General features: G+C 46.8%; 1 protein-coding gene across 1 annotated transcript in view; it reads right to left on the bottom strand.

The window, feature by feature from the left end:
• The window catches only part of LOC122370752, a 42,149-nt gene extending 24,811 nt beyond the window's left edge, over positions 1–17,338 (bottom strand). The window contains exon 1 of the mRNA XM_043346644.1: positions 17,177–17,338. Within this exon, the coding sequence (XP_043202579.1) occupies positions 17,177–17,190 (14 nt within the window). The 5' untranslated portion in view covers positions 17,191–17,338. The remainder of the gene's footprint in view (positions 1–17,176) is intronic.
• Positions 17,339–18,137: the final 799 nt, after the last annotated feature.

The raw sequence follows: 18,137 nt of genomic DNA, 5'->3' as shown, positions 1-18,137 counted from the left end.
GCAATTGATAAGTGCAACAGTATGTACAAAATTCGGAATTTCATATCGGTGACCTAAGGTCGGGTCAATTTTGCGACCTCTCTAGGTATTATAAGTCAATGGGAGAAAATTCAAAACCGTCTTTTTTCGGACGAAAGTCATTCTAAACACTCTCAAACACTAAATTACAAGTAACTTTGACACACTGAACATGAAAACGGTACCCGTGACCCCTGTTTATGCCCCTGAGGTCATCTCGGGTCACGAATGGTATCTAACAGTTTTTTGCGACTAACTTTTGAAAGAGGCATGCTAGAGCGATGAAAACGCCTTATATATGTTCAGCTCGACGATACAGATCCACTAATATGCAACATGGCAATGTCCGGTCAAATCATGACCTTGACCAGAGGTCAAATTTTTAAGTTGAACTTTCAATGTCAAATTATAGTTCATTCGATGCGTCTTGACAAGAAGAACACGATGTCGGTAAAAGAAAGCTCGTGCAAGGCTTGAGTCAAAAGTTATTGCAGAAAAACTGTTCCCGAAAAAATCGCCTATTTTGGCAGTTTTTGCCCCCTGCAGGCAAAACCGTTGACGTTAGGCCAAATCTGAGCGAATTACTCAGAAAGGGCGTTAATAGGGCTATCGAATGCGCTTTTCCGTGGCGCTGTAGCTCTATTGGTTCCCGAGCTATGCGTTGGCTTCTTGGAAATTGTCGACATTCGACCTGGAAATCGGCGAAATTTTGCCTTCAATGACCTCTGGTGACCTGACCTTTGACCTGACCAAAAAAGTGACCGAAGTGATTTCGTCATTATTTTTGGCGCTCTTTCGAACGCCGCCTTCCGCGTATCGCTACGTGGCCCAGGAGCCGAGTTAGAAGGGGGGGTGTTCAAATACCCCCCCCCCCCCCAGCAGGGCGTGGAAATCCAGGACCCCCAGCCGGGCGCGGGTTAAAAAACAGACATTTGATCATCCGTCGAATCCAGTTGTTCTAAGCATAGGTAGGTGAAGACCCTCCCTTGCATTGTCCAAGATTGGTGAAGGATCCTTCACCAATCTGAAACTTTGGTGAAAGGTATCCTTCACCAAAGATATACGTTGCTACACCTATGTACGCGTTATACACCATTCTTCAAACTATCCTCCAAATCAATGCTATTTTGAATCAAGCGGATTGCAACTCAATCAGCACTGCTCCGAGGAAGTCGATCACATGACTCGAAAAAAACATCACTTCATGGCTGATCAAGCCTTTCCAGCACTGTGTGGAAACCACACCCTCCTGCTGAGCAAGTGATGAGAACCTGCAACTACCCCGCCATTTTCAGTCGGGATTCCGTGAGCACCTCTCTGGAGTCTGAGCCTTGGACCTCACGAGTCACGGAGACCACTCACGGCTCGTCTGATGGAGCCGTTGGGCGCTGATCAGACAGACACGAGTTCCGTGATTGGCCCGAGTCGAACAGTGACGGGATAGACCGTGAGAACTCACGGTGAATGGGTCCGAAAATCACGGTTCCGTGGTCTGAACGTGCTTCGAGTAGGAGCTTACTGGCATGTGATGGCTGGTTTAAGGCTTAGTCGGTGCTAGTTAGCTCGGATTTTCAATTGCCATCCTACAGTTTCTGTTTTTTTTTTTACATCTGTCAGCTGAATTTCCTTTCACACATATTCCAAACATGACCCTGTTCGTTTTTGTAGCTGGCAGGCCTGAACAAACTTTTCACCGCCTTTTTCTGAGCGCGAGATGGCATGAATGACAGATGAAGTATTCAGTAATTTCTCAATTAAGCTGTAAAAATTTCTCTCTCAAATAACAACCAATCCATTTAGTGATTGGGTTGTAATTCCCCTTCTAGGCTTACCCCAAGGCAGCCTCACCTCTAATTGACATAACCAGCTTCCTGTTTGGTCACGACAGCGCGCGCGCGGCGGGGCGCTGGGAAGGGACACCTCAGCCGGAGCACCTCGGCTCAGTTTTTCTCCTCTGCAGGGGCGAACGCAGACGGCCAAACCTCTCATTCATCCAGTCTCGAATTACACTTAATCACTAGCCGCTCGGTTCTGGCGGCGCACGGCAATCCGAGGCGTATTAGCTCTCCTAACGGTCTCTGGGCTTTGTTGGCCCGAACTGCGCATTGTTTGGTCTGCTCGTAAAGAACACTGCCGGTGGAAAATATCAACAGCGCGCCTGCGCCGAGCGGGAGGCAGAAGCGGCGCAGAGTGGTGTGGAGCGGCGCGGCGCGCCATATGTCGCCGCGTATCATTTGTCACGGCTGCGCCGCGTCTGTCACGGTGTCTGAAAGGGATCGGGCGGTGTCTGATGGGTGTGTGGTGGCGCCGTGGGTGTTCAAAGGACAGAGCTGGGATGTGTGGGTGGAAAGCAAACGACCGTGTCCAGGATTTAGAATTTGCGCTGCTGAGTGATGGATGGCAACGGAGAATTCGGAATAATAAGTGAACGGGGCAGAAAGGAGCCAACCATGGAGAGAATAGGGATAATAAATGAGGTGATGAGCTGAAAGAAGATATGCCATTATAAAATATGGCCAGGCGGTGCTCTAGAAAGATGAGAAGTGTATAATAGTGATTGATTGACCCTCTGCGAAATCCCTCTCCCTAACCAACACTCCGTGATAAAGTGATTAAGCCATATTCACATCATCATCTATAACGTCTCCCAGTCCATAAACCACGGCGCCGATCGCAGCTGGACTATTTGTTCGGCTCAGTGTCTGGTGACGTCACAGGATTGCTGAGCTGTGACGTCACTGGTGGCACGCCGGCTGCCACTCACTGAGGTTACCAAATATCAAATCGGACCGGCGTGATTTTTACGGGGTTTGTCAATAATACTGCAAGATGTGCACTTTAAACAACTCAACATGGTATCTTCATATGCATTCTTGCAGTTTCTTTGGTGCTAGCGCAGTGCTCTCCGTTGCAGTCTTTTTGGTGCTCGTGACACACGCCCTGTTGACGTCTCTAGGGCAGCCGCGACTCCTCGGTGCTAGCTACTCAGTCTCCGTCGCAGTCTCTGCACAATGTACCTACAGCTCCAGCCCAAAACTATACTTTCTTAGCTGAGAGCATGATCTTGCTTGGATGAATGAACCCACTCAGGTTCTAATACTGGGTAACCGTGTAACACAAATGGTTTACGATACGTTTAGGTGGTAATATTCTAACACCGCGAGGATGTAGATAGCCCGTGACCAAAGTATCTTTCACGGGTCACCGGGGAAGTAAGTCAAATGCCATCATAAACGATCCCAAAGTACGGGTCATAAGTGAAGACCCTGCCAATGTATGACCGTCTACGGATAAATAGATTCTCTCAGAGGAATGTGTAATTAAGCGTGCACCACAAACGACCATTTGTGGCTGTTTTGGCTTATTTGAATAATGCGAGAATTCATCAGCCGTTTGGGCCGAGTGGAGTACCGTTGGCATTATAGACGGCGACACAGACGGACGCCTTTTATGGGGTGGCAAGTGCTCATTTCCATACGTTTTCCACAAATGGATGGATCAAACTGTGTCATGGACGGCTTTGTGATCACTTTAGGTCAGTTCAGTTAGCTCCAAGCTGGAGCTATCCAGCCGAGTTTTACGATATATGTAGATCATTGGAAACAGGAAAAATGCATGTTTAAGCAGCCACTGAGTTATTTTAAAGCTTTTCTAAAAAAAATTGTATCATTTGAAATGACAAGGTCCGTTGACCTTGCATATAACTAATTACTTTCTCTGATCTGTAATCATCAATACTAACTGTGCTTCCAAAAAATGTATACGCAAAGTGAAAAGAGCAGCAGAAGATACCACGCGTCGGTCTTTGCGCTTCCCTTTCATACAACCTCCTTGAGCCATGAGATCATCCGGCTCCTCTCTGGCCATTGTTTGCCAACTGTCTGTCCCCGCGAGCAAAGACCGTGACCGACGGAAGGCCTTCTCCGCAACGGCGTCCAGCGTACCAAACAATGGCACGAGGAGGCTGCTTAGGGATGGGTCGACCTCCACTGACGAGAGAATTACTATTCAGAATCAGAGCGGCGTGTATATGGTCCTTGGGCGAAGGACTAGCAAGGCTCAAGGCTGAAGACAAGCTGGTATTTGACCATGATGCTTTGCAAGTTGTGGGGAGATTTGGTGGAAAGCGGGGCTCTGACAGCTAGTGGTAAGAGTTGGGGTATTATAGCTGTGAATACAATTATAAGCCATGAAAGCTGTGGCAAGAGCTCGCGCTAATCTCACCACAAGCGTAGACAGAAGGGCTTAGGTAGTGTCAAAAGTAGCACGAAGGACCTCAGACCGATATTACAGAGGAATTAGGCAGCATTGTTTGATGACAGCTCGACCACTGCCAGCTGGCAGCTGTCATCCGCGCGGATATGCGGATAATAAGCCGGGAAAATCCGCATAATGAGGCTGGAAAGCTCTGAAAAAGCTCTCATGACAAGAGGATTCAGCAAAAGCGGATTCAGATACAATAAGCAGGACCAGGGAGGGCAATGGCGTTACTTTTTGACAGCTTTGTAAGGAAAATCCAAAGGGCGTAGCAGACAATGGATGGGGAGCGAGTGGGGCGAGGCTGGATTTCGGTAACACCTAAAAATCGTTTACGCGAGTAAAAGTAAAACAATCGAGTGAAGCAGAATTATCGGCGGCTGTTTCCGGGACACAAAATCTTTTGATGTTACATTAGCTTCGCATAACACCTATGTCCTATGTATTTGGAGATTGAAGTAATTGCACCCAATGGTCACTTTCCTTACATAATTATCGTAGTCTGAATCATAAACATCTTCTTTTGCAGGGGACAGTTTCCTAAATGGCAATACCTGTAATAACAAGCATTGCCTTCACCCGAATTCGATCTTTTCTTGTCCCTCCGCAGACACACCGCCGCACGGTTTCCTCTACAAGCCCCGTTCACCGCGACGCGCCAACCCCGTCAGGTCAGACCAGCCTGTCGGCCTTCTGCCTCACCCTCCGTAACCTGTCTGGACTTCCCACAGCCCGTGGCGCATTAGTGCGGGGCGCCATGACACGGGCTCTGGCACTCTGGGAACGGGTACCGGTTGGCGGTGACGGCGTCATTCCTCCCCAGGGCGACGGCGGTGGGTATCGCGGCAGAGTGAGATCAAAGGGGAATCAGAGAGGTGCTACAGGGTATATAGAGGTATACAGGGTACAGGGTTTATAGGTACAAAAACATGAATTGTAGCAACATCTAGCAAAGAGAGTACGTGGTGGCACGACGAAGCTTACCATACATGCGACAGTTGAGACCATCCTGAGATCTTCTCGATCTAACTATATGTCTTTCCGAGCCATCATATTTTTAGCGTTCCTTCTCTCTGTCCATCTGTCCGTCTTCCCGTCTGTCCGTCTATCCGTCTGTCAGTCTGTTTGTCCTTCCGTCTGTCCGTCTGTCCATCCGCCTGCCTGTCTGTCTGTCTGTCCGTCTGACCGTCTGTCCGTCTCTCCGGCCGTCTGTCTGTCTGTCTGTCTGTCTGTCTGTCTGTCTGTCTGTCTGTCTGTCTGTCTGTCTGTCTGTCTGTCTGTCTGTCTGTCTGTCTGTCTGTCTGTCTGTCTGTCTGTCTGTCTGTCCGTCTGTCCATCCGCCTGCCTGTCTGTCTGTCTGTCTGTGTGTCTGTCCGTCTGTCCGTCTCGCCCTCCCCAGTCTTCCAGCTACGTGGCTAATTGGGGTCCTCACTTATTCAAATGCGCCGTTGCCTTATCTGACGATCGGGCGCGCTAGTGTAAGGAAGACCGGTGACGCCATATTATGAAAACACAGAGGACGAATGTGACCCGCAGTTGCCCGCAGAACGAAACACTGACTGTAAGTTTTACGGATTAGGTGCTGTCGAAAGTGGTACAAGTGGTCTATGTTAATTTCTACATACACTGTTGCTGAATCTGAACAAAAGTTGCTCAAGAGTAAGGAATGAAGCAATGGGTATAATAAGATTGCATTTTAGAGGAAGGTTTTTACAAACTTTCTCATAAAAAGAAGCGACAGACCTGGCAACACCTAAACCGCAACTAGAGATGCTCTTTGGTTTCAACATCCACCTTTGCTCATCAGTCTCCACTGCTCAAGGGTCTGTGTATGTCAGAGTTCCACATGGACAGGCAGTTGCCGGCTGCAGCTGGAATTGTGGGCCACATCGCTCCCACCCTGTGAGGCTCCGCCCGCACTGCATGTGAGCTCTGGTGACCCGTGACCGCACCGGGCGTCTTCACAGAACACCTGTGACCCAGTGCAGTGGTGGGCCAACAGGAGCGGCCACTGACTGGCGACGAGCTGAACTGGAGCCATCTAAACCAACACCGCACTTGATCTCAAAAGGAAAATTGGTCTTGAACTGAGCGCTTGGCCATCAAATTGGTGCTGTCGTGATAAAAACGCGTTTTTTTCTAGTTTGTCGCTCCCAGTGCTGCTTATCAAATGTTTAACAATATATTTGCTACCAATGAGCCTTCAAAACACATTTCAGGTGAAGCAGAATCCAGTTTCTGAAGTCGTTACATGAAAGATTATCAAGGAAATGCGATAAAAATGACTATAGTTCGTTTTTTTTTTTTTTCAAAAGGACGCTGGCTCAAAGTTCAATATCGAATCTCTCACGTGAGTTTTGGCAGCTTCAGTGTTTGGCCAAGAATTTCTTACCGAAAAAATAATCGATTTCAAATTGTGCACGGTAAGTAGCTGAAATTGTTTCTTAAAAATGAACATACTATGATGACGTTACTGGTGGCAGCAGGCACCCAAATGTCCGTGCAATGGGACAAGTGTCAACGAATTTGGGTGAAACTTAGTTTTTCACTGTTGCTGAGCTTATAATCGAGTAAGCGGTTCCGTCCATGATAGTTATAAGTTACATTGCAATGCATGCTCGACAGCATGACGTCACGACTGTTCTCATATCTGGTTTCAAAACGCACATATGGAAATTATCGGGAAGAAATCATATGTTAAAATTAGTCGACGTTCGACTTTCTCAGGTTCAGTTTTTGCTCGTTTTGCTCGCTAGAACACGTGCTTGTTCGAAAAACATACTTGGAGCCAGCGTCCTTTTGAAAAAAAAAACGAACTATACAAAACCGTTATAAGACCTGGCAGACCGAAATCTGTAACTCACGCATCTGAATCCACTTCCGCACCATCGCATTACCTCAGAAAATAAGGGCGCAATTCGCACCGTTAATAGATTTTCAGAATTGATGATGCGTATTTGGGCAATGACCACTTCTCCAGCGCATTGAAATGCGCCCTCGGACCATTAGCGCAGTACCTGCCTCAATGTGGCTTTTCTGTCGGCTGGATTAGCGTCTTACGGAGGAGCTGTAGAGTCCGATCTCCACAGTGTGAGGAACGGTCGGGCCGGCGAGTGGGGACTTATTGCTCGCGTCGCCACCCAGCACGCTCTGAGGCGGTCAATGGTAGAAATGGGGCGGAACGGCGGGAGGTCGCCGCTGGGCTCCGAGACAGTCAGACAGAGATGGAGGGTACTGGCACTCAGTACCGTCCGGACCATTTCCAACACCATCACTCTCTTGTCCTGCTGTCGGCTTTGTTGTGGGGGATTGAAAAATAGTTCAGTTTAGGAACAAATGCGTTTTAAGTGAAACAATCTGCATTCATTGGTGAAATAAATTATGGGTCAGCGATGGGATGGTGGTTCTAAGTTTAAATTCATTTAGTTTTACAGGTAACTAGCTTAAAATTCGTTAACTCTACATTGCCGACCAAAATTGATGGTTATGTTTAATCACTTCAAACTTCGCTCCACTTTTAACTCGTAGTAACCACTCATTAAAGCTACAATGCAAATTGAACCTATGTGTGTAGCACCTCACACTGACGTTTCACCAAACTATCGTCAATTTGCAGACCATCTGTTGACCCGATTTACTCGTCCCAGATCTTCCCGCTGCAAAACCGACATTTCCCTGCAACTGTTCAACAGCGAAACTGAACGGAGCATCTGTTAACCACTCATTGTAATACCCTGCCCGCATGCAAGAAGGACTTCGCCCCACGAGCCTGTTTGTCGATCAGGAAGTGAACGATTTCCGGTTACTAATTGGACCCACCACCGGGACGCATAGTTCGGTCGGCATCTCAGCAATCCGCCCCCGTACCGTTACGATACAAGCCGCGCATTGCGGGGGAGTCGGGACGTGAGGAAGGTATGCTGAGTGCGCCTGCCAGCCGGCGAGGCTGTCCACAGATACTCTAATGGGCTAATTGGTGCCGCCCTGGCGGGGAATGTGGCTGATAGCTCGCACGTAGGGTGGGCGAATACTCAGGTCTCGGTCGTGGGAACTGAACGGGCCCCGTTTAGATGACCGGTGACTCCATTACGAGCTGAGCCGAGCGGTTAACCAAAGGGAGAGAAAACCAACTTCTGCCATTTTTTACGCGGGGAGGCTAGACACACCGCTAAAGCACGACGCACATGTTGCCTGCCGTTTGGCGCGACTATTGATTCGCCGGCCGCCATCTGATGGCCTTGCATACTGTTTGAAGACTGACGAAATATTGACTCGGCTGGCAGAGCCGGAAGCGACGCCGTGACCATGTCTTTTGCTGCCAAGGACGGCAGTATATTTGTGCATTCAAAACGGTCTCAGATACACGGAAATCATCCATCGCAATGTTGTCTCGGTCAGTGTAACACTTGATTCACTGTGTGCCTTTACCTCAGCAACTACATGAAGGCTCAGGAAATTGAAAGAGGATGTTGTCCCTTCCGGTACGAAACGGTGAAACGGTGTCACGCTTCTCTGATATCGCCGCAAAGTCACCGATCCAATGTATCGGTAATTTTTTTTTCTTTTTGCTTATCCCAATCATAACTTATTCGAGAAAAATATGCTTCTTCCCCACACTAAATCACAAGCTATTGACCGTCGTTGCAGTTAAAAAAAAACTTTTTCAACCACTACGATTTTTTATGCTCCGCCAATGTCACGATCGTCCTTCATCTCATGGCGAGCTGCCTTTGTAGCTAAAAGACAGGGCCTTTGGTTTGAGCGTCTACATCAATCATTCGACGAGAAATGGAAACAAACGAACCGTTTTCAAATCAATCTACTCCAGTTTATTCTAGGTAGATAAGTCAAACTCCTTCGACGAATTCTGACTCGGAAGAAAACTTTTCAGAATACCGTTTCAAACACGAAAGAATGCATCCGGAAACAGAAGAAAACTCGTGTGCGTTCAAGTTTTGGCATGCTTCTTCTTAGAAAATCTACTTTTCTATCTTCCCTCAAGTCTCTTCGACTATCCCCATTGTGGCGCCTTTGTGGCCCTTGCGGCGCGGCGCCTCAACTACGCCATAAACGGCTCAGGCGCGGCACTCTCGTCTCTGGCCGGGGGCAATGTCGGCGATAGGATCCCTCGGGTGCCACCGACATTCCTCAGAAAGGTCCAATAAACTGAGAGGCGACACGGCGCGTCTGCCGCCCGAGGAACGACCAAAGTACGGGTCGTACTGGGGGAGGCAGAGGGAGAGGGAGGGAGGGGAGGGGAGAGGAGAAGGAGAGGAAGGGGAAGAGAGAGAGAGAGAGAGAGAGAGAGAGAGAGAGAGAGAGAGAGAGGAGAGAGGAAAGGAGAGATGAAAGGGAAGGGAGGTGGCATGGAAGCTGCTCAAGAGTTCTCGGACCTGAGTTCCTGTGGTCGGAAATGTTCGTTTCTTTTGGATCGTCTTCGTTTGAAAAATGTTCATGGAAGCGTGATAAATAGAGAAGGCCATCAGGTAAATCACAGTCTGCAGGAAGCTGGTATGCAGAACCAGCCTTCAGCTATGGGTCGGATGAATGCAGAGGTGTCTGCAACCACGCACGAGAAATTCCATGCAGCTTGCGAGGAATGCCTTGCAGAATGGTCAGATTACTAAGAGTTACCTATCCGTAAAACTGGAATGCAGCCTCTGACACTCTTCTGGTAATCCCGTAATTGTAACTAACCACCCAGTGCTCCAGAAAGACTGAATCTGCTGATCGCCGCGCCATATGTATATTGTCCGAACCAATCTTCCTCTGACCACTCGGGGTTCTGCCGATATAAGTCGGACTAGTATTGATACGAGGAGTGGCGCATCAGACTGGTCGGAACGGACCTCACCGGGTGACCAACACCACGTGATCTCCAGTGAATGATGGCGGTGATGACACGTGATCGAGCCTGAGTGGATTATCGCATGTGTATGGATGGTGTGCTTTGGCCCGAATCTTAGCACAGTCCAGTGAGCACTGAAAACATGCAGAAGCTGCCGATCCCCCACTCTATGTCGAAGTGAAATATAAGTTACTTGTTCAATCTCTAATTTCCATGCGATTTAAAATCCAGTGTATTTATTTAAAGGAAAAAGAACTTGCAGCCGGTCAATGTTTGCTATTGCTGTCTCTCATGAAATATTAAATTTGGCTTTGCTCTACCTCGTCCAACCGAAGCATGCAATCCATTGCACTCAAGGACACCCGGGGTACTTGGCGTGTAAGTCATGGCAGAAACATATACTTATCCGGCATGAATCTTCACTCTCTAGTGAGATTTAACTATCATTTCCGCCGATTTTATGTTATTCAACGAAACGACCCCAACAACTCAACGACAGGCATCAATCACAATCAGCACGATCAGCTCAACCACCACTAAATCCGAGGGTCGTTGTCTTTGATACTGCCTTTCCGTCCCCGTATTTGTCTCTCAGTATCAGTGTCTGTCTCTGTCTCAGTCTTCGTCTCAATCTCTATCTCCGCCAACGTGTCTCCTATCTATCTCCGTCTCCAACACCACTGTTATCTATGCTTTAGTAATCAGCATCGTATTCGTCAAGACGTCTCAACCATCGGACGCTGTTTACATCACCACCACAATCTCAATCCCAATCTTCATCACCGCCACCGCTGCCACCGCCTACCATCGTCGCTACCGTCCCCGTCACCGCCGCTACCATCACCGCTCCTCCACGCGGCGGTAGCGTTGGCTAATGCGCCATGCGGCGTGGCTAATCGGGCTGCTGCCTTGACCCCGACCGCGAGAGGTCACTGGATGGCGCTAGAGGCCACAGAACGGCAGTCCACTGGCCGGGCGGTGAGCTCGGCCGCCGCGCCTCGCCGTGCCATGACTGCAATGGTGGCAAGATGGGACTGACGATGGGTATAGCGGTGGAAAGCGATGAAGGTGCTGGAAAAATTGTAGCTGTGTAGTTGATTGTGACTGTAGCAGTGGCAGTGGTGGTTTTGAGGTTACCTATACCAACGCTGGTTCCTATTCCTATTCCTGGCGGGCTCCGCCGGGACAAGAAACTGGCGGGGGGGGGGGGCCGATTCGGCCCCCCCCCCTTCAGATCTCAAAAAATACACATCGCAGCGACAAACGGTAAACGGCATCGGATACGCACGGTCAAGATCTACAATTTTTACTAAGGTCATTTTCAGGTCAGGTCAAAGATGACGTCACAGGGGTCGAAAAAGTCAAAATGGCGGCGCTAGATATGGAGAGAGTTTTTCTCGAATAACTTTCGAATTAGTCAAGATAGGAACAAACTAAGGGCATCATCGTGATCCTCTCGTCAATCCGCATCGAATGATATATATGTTGACCTCGAAAGGTCAAGGTCAAAGGTTGACCTCAGGTCACGTGACCTCGAGGTCATCATGTATATCATTCGATGCGTCTTGACGAGCTGAACACAATGAGACCATCCACACGTCTGTATCTTGTTCCTGTACGGAGTTATTGGCCAAAAACCTTTGGTGACCTTTGATGACGTCACATGACCTCACAGCTGCCCAACAGCAAAACAGACCTCAAGGTAGTGAAGGTTGATCGTATATGAAGTCATGTATGGTATATGGGGCCATTCCGACCCATTGTAGTGGTAAAAACAGGGAGTTGATTTTTCCCCCATTGACTTATAATGGGGAGGTCGCGAAACTGACCTGACCTTAGGTCACCGATATCAAAATTCCGAGATATACAAATTGCACATACTGGTACCCTTACTAAAGCCTGAAGAGAAGAAATTGATCGGTCAAAAACTCTAGCTCTGGCGTGATTGCAAACTTTTCTGAGGTAGGGTCACCAAACCGCCTCTGGTGACCTGACCTGAGGTCAGATCAACTCAAAATTTTCAGACATGTTGCGTAGAAGCCTTTTAGGAAAAGTCAGAAAATTTGAGCTTCCTAGCTCAACGCGTTTCGGAGAAATAACCAAAAAACCTCAGGGGGGGGCTCCTGAGGCCCCCCCCCCCGCCAGGAATAGGGCTAGGGAGGCGGAGGAGGTTTTAGAGCTAAGAATGTGCATTGTGCAATTGCATAGTAGGCTGGACGATCTATCCTAATCGACTTATAGTTCCTCGACTTATAGTCATGTGTCGCTGAATTGTCACATCACCAATGGTTTCTTCATTAACCATTGCCTACGGTGTCGGACGGGAGCGAGTGGAGACGGCATCTATCAATGCCCCTGTGAGCGACAAGAATTAGGTACTGGATTTCTTTCTAATATCATGGTTTTGATATTGGTTTAGATAACTGCTTGTCGATGGCGATGACTTTCAGTTGCTATTGTGTATTCGAAGTCAATAGAATGAAGTGGACAGATCTTGTCTCTTCAAGATTGTTAGCATTTGAACAAAATCAGACAAGCATATCATGTTGACATATATGCCCGTCATGCTTCTTTGATCAGTGAACGCCAAAGAAATAAAGGTATCATTTGAATTATTAGTGAGTCGTTAATCAATCATTTTATTTTAATAACTGACCGCTAAATTAAGCGCGTGTCATGGCTGAGATATCATTTAAATTTACAAATGTCAGCCATGGAAACATTAGTAAAACAGAATATCATCTCAGCACGAAGGTTGGCTCGAGGCTGACTTGTTAACCTCCTGCAGTTTGACCCATCCTTGGTCTTGTCCCGATCCAAGTGTGTGGACTAACCTAATTCAGTAACCTGAAGCGTAGAACGCTATTCTGCTCGTTTAGCAGGTCAACAGGTTGTCAGGACAACTAGAAAACTGATAGGGCCTTGGAAAACTGGTCAAATCAGCTTCGATTCCGCTTTCGTTCCGATCCAAGGCCTACAACAAAGTCATCTCCTCGAGCGTCTCGAGCTGAATAAAGACTCGCTCGTGACACTTTAAGAGGAAATCCTCTAATGAGTCCAGCCTATTATGGTATCGCCTGCGTTCAATCATCTCCGAAGCCCGAGGGACTGGTCCACTAACACGAATATCTCTTCTAACTCCGGGACTGTTTGTCATGATACATGTCGGTGAGAGGCTGGGCAATTGTTATTTATGAGCCGGCACACTCGCCGAGGCATGAGACCACCTCTCGGAAAGATATTATCTTGGCCGCCTGACCGACCATCTAAGGTATCACTTTACCGTATGTGATGACAGAGCGTCCTGATTTCGGGAAAATTAATTTCATGATAATACACTGCTGAATTATTTGTTATCTCGAGGTCGTTTGAAATCATCAAGGCGTCATTCAGCTAAGACAGAAGACAACAAGACGTCAAAGGAAACTGGGTCGGTGACGGTGAAATGTTTTCGTTCGGTATGTTGCTGATATCATTTACCGATGTTAAGGGTACTTACAAGCGATGTTACGATACAAATATGCGTAAAGATTCCTCATCATACCACTTCACCATGCCCACAAGTCAGTGGCCTCTCACACCACCTTAAAGGAAATAGTTCACTTTTAACATGGGGTTTTGAGCTGGAATGGCAGTTTCGTAGCTTGAGCTGAGACTAGCACAAATCAGGAGCTTTTACGGCTCAACGATCACCCTAGACGAAGATATTCCATTTCTCGTTCCGAAAAGAGTGCCTTGTAGAGGAATGCGTGCCTTGCACAGGAATGCAGCCACGTCATCGTCAGCCAATCAGCGTGCTGCTTACAGCCAATGCAGTATGGGTAGGTTTGAGCTACGCAATATGATTGGTCAATGCGTAATAAGCTTCCGCGTCAAACATTATTTTACATAGAGTATAGTTCGTCCTATATTAAAATATAGAAAATAATTGTTTTTACAAAAAGGTTTTATTTTATTTCATGATTATATTGAGCATAAAAAATCATAAATCAATAGCAAAATACTGATTTCAGGAAAGTGGACTGTTTCCTTTAACTCCACAACCTCCAGCCGTTACAACCGAGGTAGACGTATCAAATTCCGATCAGCATCCAAGCTAGGCTATAGACCCCACTGTGGTCTAAAGAGATCAGTGCGATCGACATCCACTCCCGTCCGTTTTGACAGATATGATGGGACGCCAGGGTGCTGGGGTTTGGCCACAATGCGCGGACACTTAGGGCTAGAAGGGACATGGAGGGAGGGGAGAGGAGAAGAAGGAGAGACAGAAGGGAACGGAGGGGACCGGGACAGGAGGAGACAGAGGGAACTAGGGAAGTGTTGATGGTAACTTACAGGATAATAGAGAAAACTGATGCGCTACCGATGAAACTAATTGGTTGGATCAACTGATCATTAAGTTCTAGCTCATCTCTCACTAACCTGACCATATTTCAAAAGTAAATTGTCAATGATTTACGAGAACACATGTAAAGCCACTCGAACAAGAAATATAAACAACTAAATCATTCTAAAAACAGGCTCCTGCTAGCTCCGTGCAACATCCTTCTTCTACAACTCACTTCACGCGCAACGAATCGCCCATTATACTCCAGAAAAACTCCGGGGCGGCTTCTAATAGAGCTACGCCGGAGCCGAAAGATGACGAATTGCTTTGAGTAGCGATGCTAATCACGACTATAAATACTAAGCCACTGTGTTTGTAAGCACTGTCGGGTGGCTGGGTATCGCTCGGACAGGCTACGACCCCTGCATACTGATCACCGTCTAACGGTGCAGTCTGGTCGAGCGTCACCCCCCCCCCCCCCCCCCCACGAGGATTGGACGCACGGGGCATTCCACGTCAAATCAAACACCGAAATCCGTCATCCCCTTCGATTTTTCTGAAAATTTGTAGGCAGACTGGGCATGGTTCAAAACTGAGTTACGTATAATATTTTCGAAATTTGATAACGTATCGCTGAGATATAGGTCATCGAATATAGCGAAAAATGTCACACATCAATTTTTTAAATGGCTATAACTCTGGTTCCTTTTCTGGTATCAAAATGATATTAACAGGGTCTTATAGGCAATTGATAAGGCTTTGATTTTTAATTATAAAATTAAATTGAAGTGACCTTGAAATGCATTTGACCTTGAATTAAAACAGAAAAATTTAAATAGCAAAAAACACGTCACCTTCGATTTGGGTAATTTTTACATATTATGTCCGTCACAATGTTCCTAACCATCTGTGAAAAAATTGGAGTGGGCCATTCATAACTTTCGCGGCAAACGCCGTTTTCATGCATCAACATCACGCAACCGCGCGTGACCTTGAAAGACAGAGTCAAGACATGCTTGCTTGTGTAGTGTGTACACTTTCTGAAATGAATGATTGCTGATTAGTGATATCCCAAACTCTGCGAGAATGGAAATGCATAGTCATCGTAGTCAAGCATTCACGTTCCATAGTAAAAGTGTCTCAGGCAAACGGTATTTTGCGGTTAATTTTGAGCCGTGTGGAAATGCATCATGAAGTAAATTCAACGAAAACATTATCACGCAATCTTCACGTCTTTTGATCTTCACTGACTTCACTATACGAAGGAACATACATTTTTTAGTATGTATGGGGAATTTCTAGTTAATCCAAATATAAATATGGCAGTTAGAGGCCTGCTAAGAGTAACATGTCGCCGGCTGAGGCGGGCTCGGCCGATGCGGGAAACGCAGCAATCACAATTTTGTGTTTACACGTTCATATTTCAATTGTTTACCAACCGATTTTCAAAATTCTTTCACCATAAGATTGCCTGTATATTTCTTAGTCTTCTCACAAAATTTGACGCGAATCGAACGTAATCAGCGGTAGGGAGCGAGCGCGATGTAAAGACGGAACCGTTCCGTTCCGTCCCGGCACAGTCTACAATTCAGGCGGCGCGTAGCGGTCGGCGCCGGCTGCCGAGTCGCCGCGTCGCTGCGGCGACAGGATATTCACTTAACACCGCTATTACTAGAACAGTTGTGAACCGATTTTCTTATTGCTTGCACGATGAGATGTCCAATTCAATTCTTGACAGGTAGCCATAATTAATTTCGCATTAATCTTATGAGATATTGGCGAAAAACAGGAGGGGTGGGCGAAATTCGCTATTCCCCCTCCACTGCGCGTGCTAACATACGTTTGCATACTCGTATGTGCAATTTTCTTCCAAACTTATGAATGGCCCACTCTAATTTTTTCACAGGTTGTTAAGAATATGGTAGGCAATAAAATATATGAAAATGAGCCAAATCGAAGGTGACGTGTTTTTTGCTATTTCAATATTTGTGCTTAAGAACAGAGTTAAGCAAATTTCAAGGTCATATATTTATATAGGTGCAATTCTAAACAAATGCTTAAGAAATAACCTAAACAGTAAGGTTTATTTCATTCAAATCAAACAAGTACAACCGAAGTTATGGTCGTTCAAAAATATAAAGATGCAACATTTTGTAAAAATTTGATGCCCTATATTTAGAAGACCTGTGGTCAGAATGTGCAAAAAACATCAATCTAATGTCCGGGGCCACACAGGAACTCGCTCACAAATTTATAATGAAATCGCTGATGGTAAGGTGCAAAACAGCCGATTTTTGTTCGATTTGACGTGGAATGCCCCGCACGTGCTAAGGATGGCCAATGAGATCGTTATTAGAGAGCTTGTATGGTTGCGTGGCTCAATTTGGTCTCTCACAATAGGCATTGAAATGAGAATATTAATTAGGTCTTTTGGTCTTCGTCGAAGCGTCTTCGGTGTTCTTTTTAGGAACAAACTGGCTGGCTGTTGCATAAATGGTGCATTTGCAAAGACAATGCAGTTCTCCAACCACGTGGACTTCCGGTATAGAACAATAAAATTTTGCGTCAAGGACGACCCAAAAAGACTTGATGAAAATAATTTAATGTTAATAAGCTGCTGCTATAGAAAAAAAGTTCGATCCCAGGGTAAGTTTCTTTGCGCCGAACTTTTTATGGCGATAAAAAATAAAAATACAGTTAGAAAAATATAAGCGCAGAAATCTCACCTGTTGATAAACATGATGACAGTTGCTATATCAGGCAGCGTCAGCAGTGGCAGTGTCTGACAGCAGCAGCAGCAGCAGCAGCACCTGACTGTCCGACAGCCGAGCGTGTGTGACCGACGCGGAGCACCACGGCGCACGTCCTCACCCCCCGAGCGTTGAACACCGACTGGTGTGGGACCGACCGGTCTGCCCGGGCTGACCGACGGAGCGACGGGGCGACGGACGGCGGACGGCGCTCGTGGGAGAGAGGGAGAAAGAGGGAGGGAGGGAGGGAGATGCAGATGGGGGATGACAAGGATGAGGATTAGAAGGATGAGGATGAGAAGGATGAGGATGAGAAGGATGAGGATGATTCAAGGGCAGGTAGTAGGTACATAGATACGAGATGAGAGTATAGAGGAAAAGGAAGAGGTTTGGGGAATGAAAATTAGAAAAAAATTGATTGTGCTCTAGACGATTGTTTTCAATCACAGAGAAGAAAAATGGAGTAGTAAGCGGAGACTTACAAGTGCATTGAAAATTTGACAGGACTTACACCAAGTCGAAACTCAATGTCTCAGTGGGTAGGAATGTAGGTAGTTAAAAGGGTTGGGGGCAAAATGAACAACAGGATAAGCAGGGTTGATGAGGCTCTGAAGAGGTCACTCGTAAGCTAGAGGACAGGAGTAGGAAAATATCACAAAAGCATACCGGGGCTTGAAGGCCGCACAATGTTGTAGCTCGGCAATGTCACCTCACCGGCATCCGGTCAACACTCAGTCCACAGGCATGGTCGTGAAGGTTCGATTTGTTGATAAAACTGTCTCATTGTCTGTGTCATTGTCATTACATTGTTTACGGTGCACGTTCATGCATGTCCTTCACGCTAATGAAGCCACAATGATTTTCCCATTGAAATGACAACGAAGCGCCCTTCAGTTGGTGACAACTATGTAGATGTGAGTTGTGACTAAGCAAGGTA

This window comes from Amphibalanus amphitrite, unplaced genomic scaffold (assembly GCF_019059575.1).
Source record: "Amphibalanus amphitrite isolate SeventyFive unplaced genomic scaffold, NRLGWU_Aamphi_draft 001165F_arrow, whole genome shotgun sequence".
NCBI classification, from domain to species: domain Eukaryota; kingdom Metazoa; phylum Arthropoda; class Thecostraca; order Balanomorpha; family Balanidae; genus Amphibalanus; species Amphibalanus amphitrite.
This window is presented reverse-complemented; position numbering and strand designations above follow the sequence as displayed.